General features: G+C 40.0%; 1 protein-coding gene across 3 annotated transcripts in view; it reads right to left on the bottom strand.

Moving 5' to 3' along the window:
- Positions 1 to 1,774: 1,774 nt before the first annotated feature.
- The window catches only part of FGD3 (FYVE, RhoGEF and PH domain containing 3), a 105,175-nt gene continuing 86,850 nt past the window's right edge, over positions 1,775 to 20,099 (bottom strand). For 2 of the 3 annotated variants that reach the window (XM_059856011.1, XM_059856013.1), the window contains exons 15-19: positions 17,995 to 18,057; positions 13,026 to 13,148; positions 10,661 to 10,813; positions 9,015 to 9,155; positions 1,775 to 3,178 (exon numbers count right to left, since the gene is read on the bottom strand). In XM_059856011.1, the coding sequence (XP_059711994.1) occupies positions 2,954 to 3,178; positions 9,015 to 9,155; positions 10,661 to 10,813; positions 13,026 to 13,148; positions 17,995 to 18,057 (705 nt within the window). In that variant the 3' untranslated portion in view covers positions 1,775 to 2,953. Of the gene's footprint in view, positions 3,179 to 4,002; positions 4,083 to 9,014; positions 9,156 to 10,660; positions 10,814 to 13,025; positions 13,149 to 17,994; positions 18,058 to 20,099 lie in introns of all 3 variants that reach the window. The other variant, XM_059856012.1, reaches the window with a different exon arrangement.

The following is a 20,099-nucleotide window of genomic DNA, read 5'->3' as shown; positions in this document are numbered from 1 at the left end:
TTGCCAGTTCTTTGTATTTTTGCTCTTCTTTCTGAAAGCATAATACCACATTTTAATAGGAAAATTAATAAGTAAACACTCAGAATGAAAAATTTGTGGGAATGAGATTAAATACAGCTAATTGATTTGTTAATGAAATCTTCCTGAAAGAAATCCAGGGTTGTTCAAACCCTTAATCTGTGATTGCAGGAAAATTGCAGGAAAAAATGACAGACATCAGTTTAATTCAGGCAAGAGATGATGGGCACCTTGGAGAGAGACAGCAGCTCCTGGAGAAGCAAAGGAAAGGTTTATCCAACTGTTGACAGGAAGGACTAAGAAAGCTCTCTCAAGATTTGTGAGGTTTAGCTCCCAAACACAGCAGAACTTTGGCATCCTGCAGTGCCTGAGAGCCCAGAGCCCCACAGCTTGGTTTAATTCTGCTCCAGCCATGCTCAGAGCAGGAATGTTTTGTCAACGAGGCAGGTAGGGTCTGGTGCCTTGACCTGACACGCAGAGTCAGAAAGACCTGATGGGTTTTACTTCATGGTTGCAAGAAGCAAAGTGGAGAAGATTTGTTGATGCAGCTCCGCAGGCCTCATCCCTCATGGACAGACAAGGCTTATTGTGAGATTTTGGCATCTTTTGTGAAATGTGCTGATGTCAGGACACTGCAGCTATGGGTATTGTACTTTTAATCCCCACTTAATCAAAATTCAGTCCCCTGGTTGAACTTAACTGCTGCTGCCATATTTAATTTTTTTTCTCTGGTCTTATCATGGTCAGCATATATAATTCAGCTCTATGCAGAGCTAGAAAGGGGCTCTTAGTGGCTTAAATCTTATTTATGCACTAATACGAAGGCATATGTAGTATTTATGGGATGCTTAATCCCTGTGCTAACCCTCTACACAGAAGCAGCTCCCAAACACAGCAGAACAGCTTTTATGACAAATACTGTCAGCAACACCTATTTCTTTAGCTTTGTGACATCCTGCTTCCTTCCAAAGGAGAGAAGATGAGGAAGGAGAACGAAACAAAGGTCCTAACCCTCCAGCCTTTGATCTGGATGAGATTAGATCCTGCTGTAAATTTAGGACAAGCCTTCAGAGATGTGTGGTGATTTCTCAGAGCTGGATTGTGATTTCAAAGCAGCACTGTATTCTGGGACCTCGTGCTGGTCCATCAATGCCGACCGAGAGAGACTCTCCTACAACAGCTTTCTGTTGTCTGGGGCTGTTCTCTGAGGGTGTTTTGCTCTTGCATTACTGCACGTTGGTTTGTTAATGTGCTCACTATGCACATTTCCCTTGATTTGCTTAAAATCATAGAATGATAGAATGTTAGCACATTGTAAACAAACACCCCACCTCCAAACCAGAAATGTTACAAAATGAGTAAATTTTTAAGCACTCTACATCATTACATTTTCAAGGAAGCTTGGGAGAAGAAATAACACACACTGGGAGAGGTGGACTCTTGGGAGAGGGTGGATAGGGAAGAAAGATTCAAGTCTCAAGAAAATTTGCCAGTAGATAATCAAATACCTGGCCTCTAATTTTTTATCATCATGGACTTCAGATATATGATTTATTCACCAATGTAAAAAATATACCAAACCCCAAACAAGGATAAGTCCTTTTCTGTAGGTCCAAAAAATACTCACTGATGCAGATCACTAATTTGCAACAATCCTAAAAACCTCTGTCTGTATGGAGCATTTCTTCCTCTCTATCAATATCAGAAAATGTAGAAGGCTGAAGAGGAAAAAAAGTTAAACCAAACCATTTAAAAATACAGTACTGTGACAGATTTTATTTCATTTTGATCAATACTACATGCTTACTATGACTAGGAACAGACATGCCTTTTTTTGTTTGTTTATTTTAGACTTTTATAATTTTTTTTTTTAACCTATATTAAATGTTGACCTAAACTTTGCTGTGCCTTGGAAATCTGGCTCAGGAGTTAACTGCAGGAATTTTTATTTAAATAGGTAAGCATTTATGTTTGAAAATAAGACAAAAACAGGTGAACAGGGAAAATCAATTACAAATTTGGTTCATACAAATAACTCTTATACTATGTACTAAATCCTGCTAATTCGCTGAGGTCTTTTAAAAATTCTTAAAATACTTATGAAACATTATTTACAAATTATATAAATAAAATCTAGGCCACTTAAATTAACCAATACAACAAAAAAGTCACCTTTTTGTATGGTATGTACTAAAAATGTTTTTGTTTATTGATTATAACCCAGTTTGCAGTATAAAATGTTTGTTCACTTACATCAAAATGGGTTCCAATAGAAGGGAGGAAGGTATTGTTTCCAGAAGAAAGCAATCAATATAATTAATGCTTAAAATCAATGAGACTTCTTAATGTTCTGTTCTGCACCATTTGCAGTCATTTTTAGAAGTCCCTTCTACACTATTTGTCATTTGAACAGCTCATCTCTAAACAGCAAAGACATGGTTTTAGCAACAGGAAAATACTCAGTACATTGCTCACACATCACAAAGACCTTACCAGGAGGGCGAGGCAGAGAATGGAATGTCAGTGGCCAGCACAAGCCTTTACAACATTTAACTTAAAAGGCAGCATTTATAGAACTAATCACAGAATATACACATCCTGCACTCAACAGCAATCAAAAGGACTGGAAAATATACATTTAGGAAACAAGACTGATGATTTTCCATTACCTTTGTTAAAATTAATACTTTGCTCCTTGCCTTTTGTTTTAAAACCAGCATTGACACCACCAACAACTATAACTATTTCTTTCTTTAACATAATATATGGCAGGTAACTACTGTACTTGAAAAATATACAATAAAAGGTGAGAAACCACTGGACTTCCTATGCAGACACATAAAAATATAAAGCTATATAGATTCCAAAGTGCCATGAATACCAAATTCAAGTGATGGTTTATAGCATGTAGGAAAGAAATGAAATGAAACTTGCTCTATGGATTGCTGAGCCCTTCAGCTGTATCCTCAGTCTCTCCTTTGGCAGCTTTGGTGAGAATTTCCATCCATTTCATCTGCATCTCTTCATCTTCTGCACTAAAATAGAGAGTTTGATGGGACTGGCAAAGCTTAAAAACGTGCTTCAGATCAAACTTCTCACCAGAACCTGGTAAACTGACTTCATAGCCAGGCAGAGGGATTGGACGTGGGCTTCGTCCATCCTAAAGGAGAGAAAACAAATGTAAGGATTCAGGACCAGATGCAGTTTGAGGTGGGAGGTTGGTTACACTGCATGGAGCCAGCAGGCACACACTGCAGGAAGCACACAGATGCAGTCCCAGGCTCCTTGTTCAGCACTGCAACAAAGGAAGCGGGGACAAGGCAGTACCGACTGCTCAGCTTAAACCAGCAAAAAGCAATGAATTAGTGGTGCTTTATTCTTACTTCACTGATTTTCTTTCACAGTAAATATGGTCAGGAATTTTCATAAAATTTCATGTAACTTATGTGTGTGTCTTTTACAAAACTTCCTCTGCATTAGGTACAGGCAATGGGAGCCAGCCTAGAAGAGTTTGATGTTGTCCCTTTTGAACATCATGGGATATTTTGTAGGATTGGTTAATAGGAAGCAATTAAGCAAAGCTGGACCCTGCGAGATACCAAGGCAACTAAAGGGCAAGGGAAAAGTCTTTGAAAGAAAAGACAATTTTTGATTTTCAGTAATTTATGATGCTTTTGAGAGATGTCAAGAAAGCCAGTGCTCAAATTCTTGATCATCCTTTCAAAGCCAAATTGACTCACAGATCTAAGGAGCAATACAGCTCTCAGTCACATCTTGAGCATCAACCAACTCCTCTCCTAAGCTCTCGAGAAAGACATATTTTAGCAAGGCAAGGTGAGCCATGGCCAAGCAACCTCTTCAACTGCTCCCAGCAAAGTGTTTCTAAAGATGAGTTCCCAAACTGAAGTCTGAATCACACAGGCATCAAGCATCTGTACAAAGCTGTCACCTTCTGTAGCAGCTGCTTGTGTTGCAGCCCCATACCAAAGCTAACGAAGCATCCCACAGAGAGCTGGCAGTCATTCTTTTGTCAGCCCACACCAAATGCAGATAACTTGGTAAATCTGGAAGAGGACCAAAACTCTGAGAACAATGGCCAAAATAGATGCCTACTTTTCTCACACTTTGTCTAAAGTAATTCAAGTACCAAAACTGCTCACATTAATGCAGACACATACATTAACTAAATTGGCAAGAAATACAGTAAAAAAAGTATCACAGTTTATTAATACACTTTATCAATACAGGCTTCTTGATTTATTCATCTATTGCTTGTTATTGTCATGCAAAAATGTCAGAGTCCAACTGCTTGAAGACCAAGCACTGTTCAACAAGATTTAAGGCAGCTTTAGGCTAAACACTAAAGTTACACTCAGTTCCCATTTGAGTGTAACTAGTTGTCCTAAATGCAGCACAGTTTCTATTCCCTGAAACCACAGCCACATCCTTAAAAACAGGAAGGTCTTGCCCATGCAGAAGAACTGGCATGTACAGAGCAGCACCTGCACACGTGGCACTGCTCAAGCAAGCAAACATGAGACTGATGAACACAAATGCACAAGAGCACATGCATGCTCAACCATGCCTGTTTCACTGGTCTTGGTTTGGAAGAGTAGACATTTAGACTTGTCAAATGGAAAATTGTAGGTTGCCCATGACAATGACAAATTATGTTATTTGTAGCCACAAAGTGCACTGTAAGAGCAAACTGATGTTTGAATTGTATGTGTTGCACCTACCCAACATGTGCAGACACAGGCAAATTAAGCAGTCTGCTTTGGTGTTGCATCCTCCCTTAATATGCTGCCCTTGACACTTTGTCTGTACCTGCCTGATCCAAAAGGAAGGGATTTACATTATCTCTGAAAAGCTGTACTACTGAGAGGTAAAGTTAGAGCACTTGCCCTTGAGGAATACCCCACCCCCAATCCAGACTTTTCTTTGGGACCAGCAGCATCCGTGGATGTCCATAGCCCTTCCCTCCTACCAGCTGCCCAGCAAATCCAGCAGCTATTATGCACCCATGAGGAATTCCAGCCTTATACTGAGCATGCAAGTAGGATTTGCAGACCTTATAAGAAAGATGAAATACATGTTTTGGTTTTAAGAGCCTACAGGATTTGGCTGGTTGGGATGTATTTAAAAAAAAATATTTCTGCATGCAACATAGTACGACTGCAAGATACTGGTATTTCATCAAATCAAAATACCCAGTGCTGAAAGAGCTTCACTTTAGGGCTGATTACAATAATTTTCCTGAGATAGTGAGTGAGTGATAGATAAAAATTTAGTGGATGTGTAGTACTGTCAGCAATCACAAGCACTGTGCACTCATCCTGACTCTCAGCAGCACAACACAAATGGGTTATTTATCTAGGTCATTAGAGCAGCATGTATTTATTGTTTTGTTACAGCCATTGCAACACCCAGGGTTTAAGATTCAGTGCCACCACACAGGCAGTGCTACTCAGTGCCACCACACAGGCAGTTCAGTTTCAGGCACCCCTGCATACAGACATGCCTCTGGAACTGCACAGTTCTTTGCAGTGTATAATCCCTTTTGGACAACAATGACCCACCAATGGCATTTTCCCCCTCCTACTTCCGAGTGAGCTTAGAAAATCCATGGTTTTTTCTACCCAAACTCTACTCTTTATCCACTCATGATCTAACCCCAACCTTACACAAGTCATTGAGAGAATCCTGTGATCTTCAGAGCCAAAAAAGGGCATACAGAGTTTAGTGCAGGGCCAGGTAAAGTTTCTACTGAACAGGATAAACAGGCAAGCAGAAAAAAAAAAAAACTTCTCAAAAAACCCTGAGGTCAATTTCAAACTCAGCTACTCCCTTATTTTCTAAAAGTAAATCATGTTTACATGATGAATGAAAAATATCTCTTCTTTATAAAGCAAAATTTTCTCTTGGATCAAGCTTGATCTGATAGATACATAAATATAGCTATATATCTGATATATACTTAAATATAACTAATATACTAGTATAGCTCTAGCTATACTAGTTTTACCCTTCATATTTCTTCAAAATCCATTACTTTTCCAGGTATCCTGGAAGCCTTTGCACATCTCACTCAGATAAGTTCATGTCAAAGCTCTGCAAGTAGCTGTGCATTTTACAAGGCAAGTGGGGGCAGAAGGTCCCGGTGGAGCCCTTGAAAAGACTAATTTATCTTAAAACTGCTGCTCCTCACACTTGAAGTGGTCTTTGCTTAGAAGTAAACTCCTATAATTTCACTGAGATAAGCACAACAAACAACTGTACAAATTGTGACTCCATTTGACGACAAATCAAATTAGTATGATTCCCAAACTTAATAAGCTGGGAAACCTCATGCTTAAAGTCTTATGCAAGACTTGAACTGTGAACTCTCAGGGGATTAATTCATTCTCCTGGAACAAAAGGGTAAAAAGAGCAGTTTTCTTGCTATTTTAGATCCACGAGTCATGTTTCTACCTGCACTAGCATTCATTCTTTCACATGAGGGCCAGGGGTTCAGAGAAAGAAGCTTTCACTGTATTCAAAGCTCCAGATTCAGCTTGGTTTGCTTCTTCTTCCCAAGAGGCAGCTATTCTTTCTGTTCTTCTTAACAATAATCCCCCAACTTTCAAACTTCTACAGTCATGCTTTACTCTGTGCTTCAAGAGTTTTATACTATTGTTGGCAAAAGACACATCTCAGGCACTGAAATGCTTCTTTGCAGGTCTAAAGAGGTCTATGAGATCCAGAAAGGTGGTTATGCAAAACAGAACTATGCCTGGAAAAAGAATATTTAAGCATATGAGTGGCTTCCAGCTGATTCCAAACATTCAGACACCAGTAATGAAGCTCTGGAAGAGATTTTTCTCAGAAGTTTAGTGTATCCTATGTAAACCAGGATTAACAAGAATGTTGGATTAATATCAAGAAATAGGACTTCCTAATTTTTTCTTGCAGTTGGATGCAAAGTGAAGTATACAAATGGGAGTGGCAGGCCCTTGAAGAAAGGAGTAACTTTTGTTGTTTATAGTCTCATTCCTGACAGTAAATGCTGGTTTTGGAATGTAAGATAAATAACCTTGTTCTTTTGCTTTCTTGATACTTTATTGGGAGAATTCTCTCACCCCTGAAATAGTTGAGGGCACTAACCTTTAAATTTAAACTGTCATAAAATTGACAATCAGTGCCAAAGGCACCCTTTTCTCCTAAAAAGTAAGATCTTACTAATAATATCAGCAAAGGCTCAAGATCAAATTTGGCAGGACGTGGACAAAGTACACAACAACTGAAGCAGAGGAGTTCCCCCGGCTTCCATCTGTGGCTTTGCATGACTGTCACGTGGGGCCTGCAGAATCAAGCATCACTGAGTTTGCACTGAATGCAGGTGATTTATGTCCATGAATTATTATTTGTGCTGTACTGCAACAAGCAGTTGAGCAGCAGGAGAAATTCTCAATCATACTGTGTAAGGGGTGTTGCTTCCTCTCAACTTCTCCCCTCACCACCTCTTAGATGACACACGTTTTTTCTGTGTGAGGAAGGCCAAAGAATGTAAACTTCTCTCCCTCTATTTCCACTCTCCCTGCCCAAGTGTGAGACAATCTGGCTTGCTTTCTGTGGATGCAGGGCTTGGACTGGCCTTTGGCTGAGGCACAGCTTGCACATCAGTTGAAAAGTTCTGTGGGTGAAGCTGTTCTCTCTGCTTGGCTTTTGGAAGCGTTGTTCCTTTCTCCAGACCCTGGCTCCAGAGAAAGTCAAAGATTGGATTTGTTGCCTTTGTTTTAGTGCCTTGTCTGAGGCTGTTTGCTTTTCCAATGTGTAATTTCAGCCACGTGTGTCCCACTGACTAGGAGGGAAACCAGGGAGCTCGCTGTCTGCAAGACAAATTGGAGGCTTATCCATTGCGGGGTTGGAACCACAGATGAAGCCAAGGGGGCTGAAACTCCAAATTCAAGCCTTTTTGAGCACTATGTTTCAAACATTACAGAAACTTACTTAAAGCCAGAGGTGCTCCTGCTGACAGACTGCAAAATGAACACAGCTCTAACGACAAGGTGTAGTATTTGTTGATCAGATACAGGGTGAGCTTTACTCTGAAATGCTTTATAAAATCACAGGGAAAATTTATTTCCTTGACTGATCCTAGCCACAAACAGATGCTAATAAAAAGAAAACCTTTTTATCACTACAGGTACAGCAGGGTAATAGCTGGCTGAATTCAGTTCCATTACTACTTCCATCCCACACAGGAGATAAAACAAAGCTGTGTATAAATGTGTCAAATGCCAAATGCAAAACTGGATAGGGGGAATTGTCGTTCTTCAGTGCTAAGGAAGCATGACATGCTAAGGAAGCATGATATTTCTAGTTTGGATATAGATGTTTCCATCCCTTGATTTTTATCAAACACAAACACTAGTTAGCTTCAACAGTACATTTAGAGACAAATAACTTTTATAAATGTAAGTATTTCAATTAAAGATAAAACCCTATGATGCTATGACAAGGAGTTTTATAATTTTTCAGGCCAAAGAACATCTACATTTTCACAAATTCCTCTATCCCATCAACCCAGAACTAGGTTTAAAAAAAAAAAGCTTGAACCAGCAGCTCCAGCAATTGCAATATCCAACCTCCTTTGCAGCTATATATATTTAACATGAAAGTGCTTTCCCTAACGACAGCTTATAAAACCCTTGACTACACCTGTCTAAAACTTTAAAAAAGCTAAAGCATAACCTAATTATCCTTGTTTTGTCGGCTTTTTTTTTTTTAATTTGAATGAAAAAACAATGAGCTTTAACATTTGCTCACAACGGTATCAGCAGTAAGTACAGTAATAAGGTAACCTAAAATCTCTGAGGCTTTGTGCCTATCCAGAATAGGAAATTCAGTTCTGTTGTTGAAACCAAGCCAAAGCCTTTGACGCATTTCTCAGCTCGACATGTTTAAACTTATGCTTTTCTTTTTTTGTGTGTTAGCCCTCACGAATACCATCTTACCTGGCTGCTTCCTTGCAGATACAGAACAAGAGGTTCACTCTTGGGGATGGTGACCCACATTTTGTACCAAGTCTTCCCTTTTTCAAGGAATTGGAGGTAGCTGCTGAAGAGGCTGTTTTCAGCCACAAGGATGCTTTGCTTCTGGATGATGGGGAAAAAAATAAAACAGAGCCATTTCCATTTATGTTTAAGTGTGCAAAATACCTAGAATTAAATCTAAAATACTCAAGTGGTGCAGAGTCAAATGACACTTGAGGGCAAATGTTGGGTAGGCCATAGCCAAATAAGAAATTAATAAGTATTATATACAATTAAGAAATAGCATAATTCCATGTAACAGAGGCAGAGGCTAAACCACCATTCCCAGCAGACATGAAGCTAAATTCAACTTCCACCCAGTAAATTGAAAATGGTAATTAAGATGATGCACCTCATTTCTTGCTTAGCAAAGTAGGCTGGGAGATGACTTCAAATTAATGCAAAGCGTTTATTAACAGAACCTCTTGTGCATGGTGGAACCAAATCAGAGTGCAAAAAATAATTGGAAGAAATTGTTGTGCTCTCACAGAAAGCAAAGAAAATCAAAATTCCTGTTTGCATTAGGATTTGCACAGAAGCCTTCCAAAGATTTCTGGCAGCTGCTAATAATATTAGTAAGTGGCAATCTCTTCAGCTTCTACTAAGCTTGTTAAGAAAGTTTAATGTAAATAGAAGGGAAAGAAAAAACCACACTGATCTTTTCTTTCTATATACTGGCTTTCTTGCATTTTACCTTATCCTTTGAAGATTTAACAAAAAAACTAGCAGCCTGAGTAGAGGAGGGGAAAATGACACTTTTCCTTGAGTTTTTACAGCTTTTTGTTGTAATCTGCTTTCTGAAGTAAAGCCATGGGTCCCATTTCACTGGTTTGCCTCTCTGCTTTTCAGATCAACAGGGCTCTCTCTTCCCTGTTTGCACCTGCAACTTTTCCTACTGAAACAGTGCTGCAAAGTTTGTCATGAGACTGTATTGGCACCCATAAAGAGCTCATCATCTGTAGTCACAGCTGGAGCATATATCACAGAATCACAGAATATTTGGGGTCAGAGGGGACTGTAAAGACCATCTCATTCCAACCTTCTGCCTCAGAGGGCAATATCTAATAGGTTTTGATGGGGTCAGCTTCCAGATCCAGAACTTTTTCTGCACTCTGCAGACCTGGCAGCTCAGGCCAAGGAGGACCTGTGGCTTTACCCAACCTATTGCTGAAATCTTGGATGTGTTTAGGTACAAAGCTGTCAAAGCCCCCAAGCAACAGAGTTGCTACGTGGAATTAAAAACAAAAAACCAGATATTATTTTTTGAAAAGTTACTGTGCACAGTTCAAGATTGGAAATATACCATAATAAAAAGAAGTCAGAGGGTTTTCCTTTTTTTTGTAAGTTTGGGAGCTGAAGCTTAGCTGCCAAGCCTGTCTGCACCCCTGTGTGAACAGCATCCTATGATGAATGCTCACCATCTACAAAGAGCTGCAGGCGTGTTCAATGAAATTTATAGGTCGGAGGATTAAATACCGTGGTGGGCAGAAAAGAAAACTAATTTGATTAGCCTTTGCTAAATGCACTAAAAAAAGAGTCTCACAAAGTTTCTTAGCCAAAGACTGTACCTCTGCAGCTAGTCTTTTCTTCTGTTCCCAAACTGCTTCCACCCCAGGGCTGCAGGGGCTTGCTGGGAGCTGCAGGAAACACTCTTTACACACTCGATTGTGGCGGCTGTTATCTGCAAGTGGCTTAAACTCAGAGCATTTTGCACAGATCACCTGTAACATACAGATGGTGTTAATTAGTCATGTTTAAAGCACAACCTTTTATCAAAGAAATTGACTAACAGAATAGTTGTTAGTAAAGCAAAATTCTATGAAAGCTAATGTAAATGTAAGATAGACCAATAGAATATTCACTATATCTACCTCCATTAATAATTAATGTGCTTGTGATCCCATGCCATATATATACCAAAATACCAAATTAAGGAAAACTTATGTCTTTGCAGAAATACTGTATGACTAACATCACGCAAGTTTGCTTTTCTTGCCTTTTCTTACAAGCTTCTATAAGTCAAAAAGAGCTTAAGTTGATGAAGCAATTAATGCTTTTTAATGGTCTAAGAAGGACTCATTTTCAGAATGAAAGGGGCTGACATTCCTCATCAATCAAGGATATCCTGGAGAACTGAGTAATCCAGAAAGTACCAACTATTTTAAGAACATAGTCCAATATATTATCCATTAAAAATTATTTGTCTGCCTCAGCTGCCAAGAGCATGCAATGGCACATTGGGCCCGAGGAACCAGTGCTTGGAAACAATGCTGGATCTTCAGCTCCAGAACCTCTTTTCATGCTAAAAATTTGTCTCTAATACACCTGCTCCAGGGAGACAAACTGTCCCCAGGGTGTCAGCCTGATGGACATCCATTCTGAATTTCTGTACAATAATAACCAAAACACACAGAACACACATATGTTTTTACATGGTTCACTGCAAGACTTTATTTACTATATGAAGAGGACTGCCTTTGGGAGTGTTACCCAAACAAAAGCAAGACAGCATTTTTAGCAACATGATAGTCTTTCCTTCAGACAAATTAACTTCTTTAATTTGAATGCTCTTGCCACACCACAAGGCATTGCACAACAAGTGATGGTTTAACGATGAATTATTCATTTTGTAATTCTTGTTATCTCTTTGTTCCTGAGGGAAAGCCATTATTTCATTTCTTTAGTAGCACTGATTTTGCAATGGGATATTTTAAACCCGCAGAAATGTATTTCATGATTTAATAAAAGCAAACCCAGAAGATTGGAAATCCCAACTCTAGAGTAGAAATGCCTCCTCCACAATTTAATTTCAGTTGCTGAGACTGAGGTTTCTTTAAACACCTTAACTATACATTTAGATCTGTCTGCAGTTGAAAATTTATCTCTACTTCAAATGACTAACGTTATTTAAATAATATTACTCTTAGTTACATTAGGAACACTGAGTGGGGTTTCAAATAATTTTGCAGAAATCCATTTCATCTTGGCCATGGTTGTGATTTACAGAAAAAAAAGGGAATTCAGTCATTGATAATTGGCTCTGGTGAGGTGGCTAAGGGCCTTCAGTAACCCAGCCTCTGGGATGGATTTTCTTTGGTTTTTCAAGCAAAACACTTTTGCACAACATTTCTTTAGGGAAAGAAATGCAGTATCACAAAGTATGCTGAGTGGGAAGGGACCCACAAGGATTACCAAGTCCAGCTCCTTGTCCTGCAGAGGGTATCCCCAAGCATCACACCCTCTTCCTGAGAGTGTTGTCCAAACTCTCCTGGAGCTCTGTCAGATTTAGTGCTGTGACTGCTTCCCTGGAGAGCCTGTTCCAGTGCCTGACCTCTCTCTGGGGGAAGAACGTCTTTCTAACATCTACCCTAAACCTCCCCTGACACAACTTCAGGCCTTCCCCTTGGGTTCTAGAAAGAGCTCACAGAAAGACATCAGAGTCTGCCACTCCTTCTCCCCTCAGAGAAAGTTGTTGACCCCAGTGAGTCTCCCCTCAGCCTCCTCTTTTCCAGGCTAAAGAGAAGTGCCCTCAGCTGCTCCTCACATGGCTCCACTTCGCCATCTTCATTGCCCTCCTTTGGATGCTCTCCAATAGCTTAATACCATCTATAATATTGCATGTTCAGCTGTTCATTTTAGAAGAGCTGCTGTCTGGGTGAAGTGAGGCTATCTTAAGGCCATTGCTTCTACAAACAAACGACAACCCCCTCCCCAGATACACTCCCATCCCCAGGAAAAGCACCACCTTACTTTCTATTCACTGAGGCACTTCCCCCCTGATATCCACAGAGTAAAGCAAGTGGGAAAATCTGCTCTGTCAATAACTTGCCATGAACCAGAATGTCTTTTAGTCCCTGCACTTATAAAAAAAAAAATTGTCTTCTATGCTCTCTGTAGAAGAAACTGAAGAGCTGAGCATGCTGGGATACTTACTGCCCCACACTGCTTACAATGGTGCCGTCTCTTTGTGATGGAGTTGAAGCTCTCACTGCAGCTCTTACAAGACTGTTTCTCTTTGTCTCGCTTGGATTTGGAAGATTTCCTAGAGGAATCACTCTGAAATTAAAAGTACAAGTATGTAATTAAAAAATAATAAAAAATAATGGCAACATTGTTCATAGATGTAGTATATGATGTAGATAATTCATGCTTTGAAAATTGTATAAAAATTTTAAAGATCCAACCATGCATCTGACCCCACCTGGGAGAGATTACATTGGATAACGGCGATGTCCTGGCTACAGCTGAGAGGAAGACCATTTCGAGGAGCTCAGACCGCCATCCAAACCTATGGACTGACTTTTGTACAGGACTGAATCTGTATAGTTCTGGTTATACATATGTAGGGACTTACAGAAATCTTAGGTTATTTCTGCTCCAGGCAGAATAAACTGTATATAAGCTGGCTACCTTGAGCAGTTGGTGTCACACTCTGGGGAGACGCTGACACTACGTCGGTCTGTCCCAGGTTCACCCAGCGTCAAAGTCCGGGGTTGACGCTGTCTTGGCTGTGGCGGTTTTATAATATTCTATTTTTTTTGGTTGTTGATCTAATAAATTTATAAAATATTTTTTATAAATTTGGCTGCCAATTTGATCATTTATAACAATAGAGTTCTACTGAAAAAGATCCTCTTTGAGGTTCACACCATTTTAGGAAAGAATTTCCATGACTCTGCTGCTTGCTTCAGCTGGAGGTCTGGCTCGACCATCAGGGGTCTTGGGAGGACATAATCTGGTCTCAGCCCCTCTCTACCCACTCATCTCCTTGCCACCATGGAGCATTCTCCTCTCCCTGTCAGCACAGAGGTGGAGGAATGGCCAAGGTGGGCATCTCAAGAAAACTTCCCTCCCACCACTCACCTCTTCCTTTTTCAAGGTACATGTTGACTTTGTGAGTCTCCTGTAAACTTCCCTCCCTTGGTGGGAAGGAGATGTGAAGATCTGGGGGAAAATGGCTCGACTGAAGAAGTAAACGGTGTTAGGAGTGGACTTTGCACCACCCCACTTCAAATGCTTAATTTAGGAGTTTTCTTAGTCTCCCTCCCAGCCCAAGATGAAGCATAAGGCTCCTCAGGAAGGCAGGGACACCTGTGCCAGGGACCTACACTCTCTGGGACCTGCTGTCTAGGTGGCCAGGCAAGGTTAGCCTCTAAATCCAAGCATATACTTAAAGTCACTCAGCAAACCCTATTGCACAATTTCCAGATAAACTGAATAGCATTACTGGATACAGCATAAACTGGACTTCCCATGCCTGGAGGTGTTTAAGGCCAGGTTGGATTCAGCTCTAAGCAACCTGGTCTAGTGGAAAGTGTCCCTGCTCATGGTGGGGGTTGGATTGAGATGATCTTTAGGGTCCCTTTCATCCCAAACCATTCCATGATTCTATGATTAACATGCCAATGTGCAGATCACAAAAATACAATGTGCTGTATAAGGATGTCTTTAAATTTTTGATGAATGCCAGCAACATTTCACAGTATTTCTCAACATTGTCAGAATACAGTGAGAACAGAAAAGTTTGAAATATTGCTATTGTAGCTGCAGAAAAGATAATAGAAATGAAAAAGTCTTTATTACTTGGCAAATTCCAGAGAGCTATTATAAAAGAAAGACTTTTTCAACAAAATGTTATTTAACTACTGACACTGAAAAAGAATTTGTAAAAAATTCCTTTCCATTCCTGTGAAAAAGAGGAGACCTTCCTGCACTGGCAGTGTCCTCATCCCACCCAGTGATGGCTCAGGCGACCTTACCACATACTCATAACACATTGTCTGGACAGAAAGGCTTTTGTAGCAAACAAGGATACGCATTGTAACTCACATTGTTAATCCTAGATAAATTTAACAGTCAGTTTGCAACTGTGTCCTTTATTACACAAGCTACTTTATTTACTGCTGATGCCTTTTAAAAGAGGTGCTAACACAGAGCTGCCCTCACTTCAGCATCTTGATAATAATGAGCTTGAAAAATTGCCATATTTCTCACCTTTCTCAATATACCTAACTCTGTTTTGAAGCTGCTGAGTCTGACAGGAAAAAACACTCACATAAAATCTGTTGAGAGCCAGGATCTACTTCTTTCAGACTAGGCTTTTTGACTACTAATTTGCTTTTACTCTACTGCATTTAACTCTAAATCTTGACAGTTTCCTTGAATTTTAAAATTTTGGTGGAAAAATAACATCTATCCCAGCAAGAGATACAATTCATGTGACTGCAAGATGAAGGCCTGTGGCAGGCCTTCTTAGGTGAGCAGACAGATCTGAACTTAGTGAACTATGCAGCCTCCATTTGCTTCTGAAATGCAGGGGAGAATCACCAAAAAGCTGGTAGGAACAGCAAGAAAAGCAGTGGGTTTATGAGCCTACTGTTACCATTATTTATTACTTGCTATACAGCTGAAGAGTCACACAGTCCCAGAATGGTCTGGGGTGGAAGCGACCTTAAAGCCCATCCAGTCCCACCTGCCATGGGCAGGGACACCTTCCACTAGCCCAGGTGGCTCCAAGCCCCAATGTCCAGCCTGGCCTTGGACACTTCCAGGGATCCAGGGACAGCCAAAGCTGCTCTGTGCCAGGTATTTCATTCCGTCTGGGCTAGCAGGTAGAAATTCAGCCCCAATGTTATTCATGTGACTCATAAATACCATCTGACGAGGCTCTAACATGAGCAGACACATGAGCTACAAAGCAGTTTCAATTCTTTTCCTTCTCATTCTGCTCTTACAGGTGTATTTTCCATTTATAAATTAACTAGCTGGAGCAACCCACAATGGGGTTGCAATCAGCAAGTATTTCTGGAAATGCTTACTATAAGTGAAAAATAATTTAAAATTATATTGCAGATTTTGTACTTTGTATCTTTTAGTTTGTTTCTCTACATGCCAACATTGTATTGGCAAGACTATGTGTAAGACATTTTCCACAGGCTCACATTTTCTCCTGCATACAGAAGTCTGAGTGTAACCTGCACTAGCAGTGCAGAGCAGCAAGAGAATTCAGCAAAGAGGTACCATAATGCAATAGACAAGCAGATGATCCTTCCTGCACTAGGACTTCATTGTGTCATGCAAACATGAACGTGAATGCTGAAGAAAATCCCAGAAACCTCTCAGGCAGGCTGGGAAAGCACAGGAAGGAGCTCCTGGTGTGCTGGCCACCACTACCACCAAGTGGTTTGCATGTGAAGCTGTTGGGCACACAATGTGTTGCTTGTGCTTTCACTGACATCATAGGGGGGTCAGCACTAAAAATTCATATTTTCTGAAGCTGCAACTAACATTTTTATTCATTATTCTCTTGATATTATTCATTTTTAGCAAAATTAGAGCCCAATACTACACAATTTGGTGTATTTTTGTCTTTTTGATCAACTCCATTTTTTTATCAAATTTTTCTTTAAATACATGATATAAGGACAATTACTAAACATATCAAGATATCCTATCAAGTGCAAATCACTGACACAACAATTTATAATCAACTAAAAAGATACAAGTTTTTAATGCAATTACAAATAAAATGTATATACTTAAGACCAACAAAAATTTTTATGTAGGCTTGGGGTTTTTTATTACTATAAAACATATTTATTTTTTAAAAGTAGTTCACTAAATACAGCATCTGTAACTCAAGGCACAAAACACTAATCACAAAACTGACTGTAAATAAAGTAAAAATTGTTAAGTGAAAACATTAACTGAAGACAAAAAATAACCAGCAAGGAGCACACTAATAACAAACTCTTATAACTTGTTTTTTTAATAGGTCAGGTTGCTGGCTTGTTTAACAGCTTTGCATTGACACTGTGCACTCTACCAGAAGGTTCTAAGCTTGGCCAGAGGTCTGGAGGTGCTGCTAAATGACTCCTTAATTCCTAAAATCATCATGCTAATACATCCTACAGCACGTCTCTACAGGTAAGGGTATTTTTGGTGGTTGGTTGTTCTTGTTGAAGCTAATTTTGAGTAAATTCAACTAACCCTAGGCATTTCCTAAAAATCTTTTAATTTAGAAGAGAGAGATAAAACCAATAAAAAATATACCTTATTAAGGACTCAAACCCTCTGTTTGATTCAGCAGCAGTTACAGCCATTTTACTGAGCAAAATGAATAATACCTTTGAGAGTATCTTTTGCTTTCGTGGCAGCCAATGTTTTACAGGCCAGAGACATACAACAAGTACTAGCATCTCTTCCTCTGCACTAGCAGAAACATGGAAAGCATACTGTGGAAGATGTATTATTCAAAATGTGGTTCTGGAGATGAAATCCTGAGTTACACAATACAACAGCATTAATCAGATAGGTTTCCTGGTATCTTTTTGCCCTTCTCCCTTCAATCAGTGTAGCTCCCTATAGCAATTTAAATACATGCACACAAAACCAAACAAAAAAAACAAACAGCAAAAATGCTCACAAAACAACAAACAAACAAAAAAAAGCCCACACAAATCTCCCCCTCTCCAAACCCAGTGCTACAAACTGAAGGAACCAACTCTGATGTGCGTGCAGCATGTATCTACTACCAAAGGAGTTATATTGCTTTAAGAACTCTATTCATGATCTGAGGAGAAACCCCTTCACATCTGGCACTGTTAATAAAGTAATGTTGACTTTCTAACCCAGCAAATTGGTTGAAGAGTTTATTTCCTGGTTTTTGTGACACATCTGAGCAGGATTCAAATTCCCTGATGCTGCAAATGGCAACTAGCTGTGGGTATAACTTAGCCAGGAACCTAATGACAGCACAGCTGAGGCCACAGACAGCAGGATATAAACCCTATAAAACCTATAAAGCCCTAAAACCTATAAAGTATGATTATTTTTTCCTGCTATAAACATAACCCACCTCCTAACACTTCTCTGACTAAAGTATTAGTTTCAAATTACTCACCCCTCCTAATGCACCACCACCATCTGCTCCTGGCATTGATTCGACTGAGCTGGTGCTGGCTATCTGAGGAGAAAGAGAATGACACAGAACAGTTTCAACATGGACATTCTTCCTCAAATATATTAAACTCTGAAAAGAAAACAAGAGAGGAGAGGAGAGGAGAGGAGAGGAGAGGAGAGGAGAGGAGAGGAGAGGAGAGGAGAGGAGAGGAGAGGAGAGGAGAGGAGAGGAGAGGAGAGGAGAGGAGAGGAGAGGAGAGGAGAGGAGAGGAGAGGAGAGGAGAGGAGAGGAGAGGAGAGGAGAGGAGAGGAGAGGAGAGGAGAGGAGAGGAGAGGAGAGGAGAGGAGAGGAGAGGAGAGGAGAGGAGAGGAGAGGAGAGGAGAGGAGAGGAGGAAGGGGGGAAGGAAAGGGGGAAGAAAGGGGGGAAGGAAAGGGGGAAGAAAGGGGGGAAGGAAGGGGGGAAGGAAGGGGGGAGGAGGGAAGGAAGGAAGGAAGGAAGGGGCGGAAGGAAGGAAGAGAAAAAGAAAAAAGGAAAGGAAAGGAAAGGAAAGGAAAGGAAAGGAAAGGAAAGGAAAGGAAAGGAAAGGAAAGGAAAGGAAAGGAAAGGAAAGGAAAGGAAAGGAAAGGAAAGGAAAGGAAAGGAAAGGAAAGGAAAGGAAAGGAAAGGAAAGGAAAGGAAAGGAAAGGAAAGGAAAGGAAAGGAAAGGAAAGGAAAGGAAAGGAAAGGAAAGGAAAGGAAAGGAAAGGAAAGGAAAGGAAAGGAAAGGAAAGGAAAGGGGAAAGAAAGAAGGAAAGAAAGAAGGAAAGAAAGAAGGAAAGAAAGAAGGAAAGAAGGAAAGAAAGAGACAAGGTGGAGGTGGCGGGGGGAGGAGAAAAGAAAAAGAGTTTGCTTTCAGCCCCTCAACTCTTTGCTTGTGAGCACACTTTAATTCATAAAATCAGATCACAGAATCATAGAATGGTCTGAGTTGAAAGGGACTTTACAGCTCATCTTGTTCCAGCCCCCTGCCATGAGCAGGGATGCCTTACACTACCCCAGGTGCACATGTTGCCCATGTGCTCAGCCATCCTCAAATATGGGGTGGGCTCTGATGTGGATGATTTTACAGATGGCACTGAATTGCCAACCTTCCCTTGCGTGCAACCTGTGCCTGTCCTCATATGCTGCAGAAAGCCAGTGCCAAAGTCTGAAGGACACTTCTCTATTGGAGTCTGCCTGCCAGACCAGCAAAAGCTCTGTGAAGGCACTTGATTCTGAGAGGAAGAAAATTTACTCTATTAAAACACCACTCAGTTAAGTTTCTCTTCTTCATAATACATTTCAATCCCTAAATAAATGCAAAGTGGCATCTCCATTTGTACAGTTATGGAGATGTAGGTGTACTAAATACACAGGTGTTTGTACATCTATATATATTCCTATAGAGTTAATATATAATCATATATCTTTATGTATGCCATATATATATATATATATATATATATATATATATATATATACATTCAATACTATTCAATACATTTAAAGTGCAAATAAGCTTTGTACATTGAGTACCAAAATCACAGGCTACATTCTAAAAAGAATGAAAAATCACTTTATCTGCAAATGAATTTACAGGGAGTTTGGTAGTTTACACAAGGTTTTCAAACTGTTAGATTCTTTATGATAAATTCTCCTGTTATTCCCATAGATCATTCTTCCTTTGCCAATCAGACAACATCTCTTATTTCAAGATTATCCAAATGGCCAGTGCATTTTGGCACTCTGGCTTCATTTCATTTTAAAGCAAGAAGGTTTAATCTCTGTTTGAGTGGCCAAATTGAAGAGCTATTCATTCTGATGCCTCATTGGATCTATTTATATTCTAATACAATCAATCAACTCTTTAGAACAATGAAAGGGCAAATGCATCCCCTGGGACCAGGGCTGTGCCACCCTAGAGCAATTCCCTTAATTCAATTGTATTCCTAAGGGAATACAATTGAATTAAGGGAAGCATCACTACTCAGCTCTAACCAGCTATTTCTGCCTCTGCAAAAACCCAGCAACCCTGAGGTGTTCACATCATCTATCCCTCAGTCCTCTGCAAAGGGGCCTCTTTTCA

The sequence above is a fragment of the Haemorhous mexicanus genome, chromosome 11 (assembly GCF_027477595.1).
Source record: "Haemorhous mexicanus isolate bHaeMex1 chromosome 11, bHaeMex1.pri, whole genome shotgun sequence".
In the NCBI taxonomy this organism is placed as follows: Eukaryota; Metazoa; Chordata; class Aves; order Passeriformes; family Fringillidae; genus Haemorhous; species Haemorhous mexicanus.
Note: the sequence above shows the minus strand (reverse complement) of the source record. Positions and strands in the feature narration are given on the sequence as shown.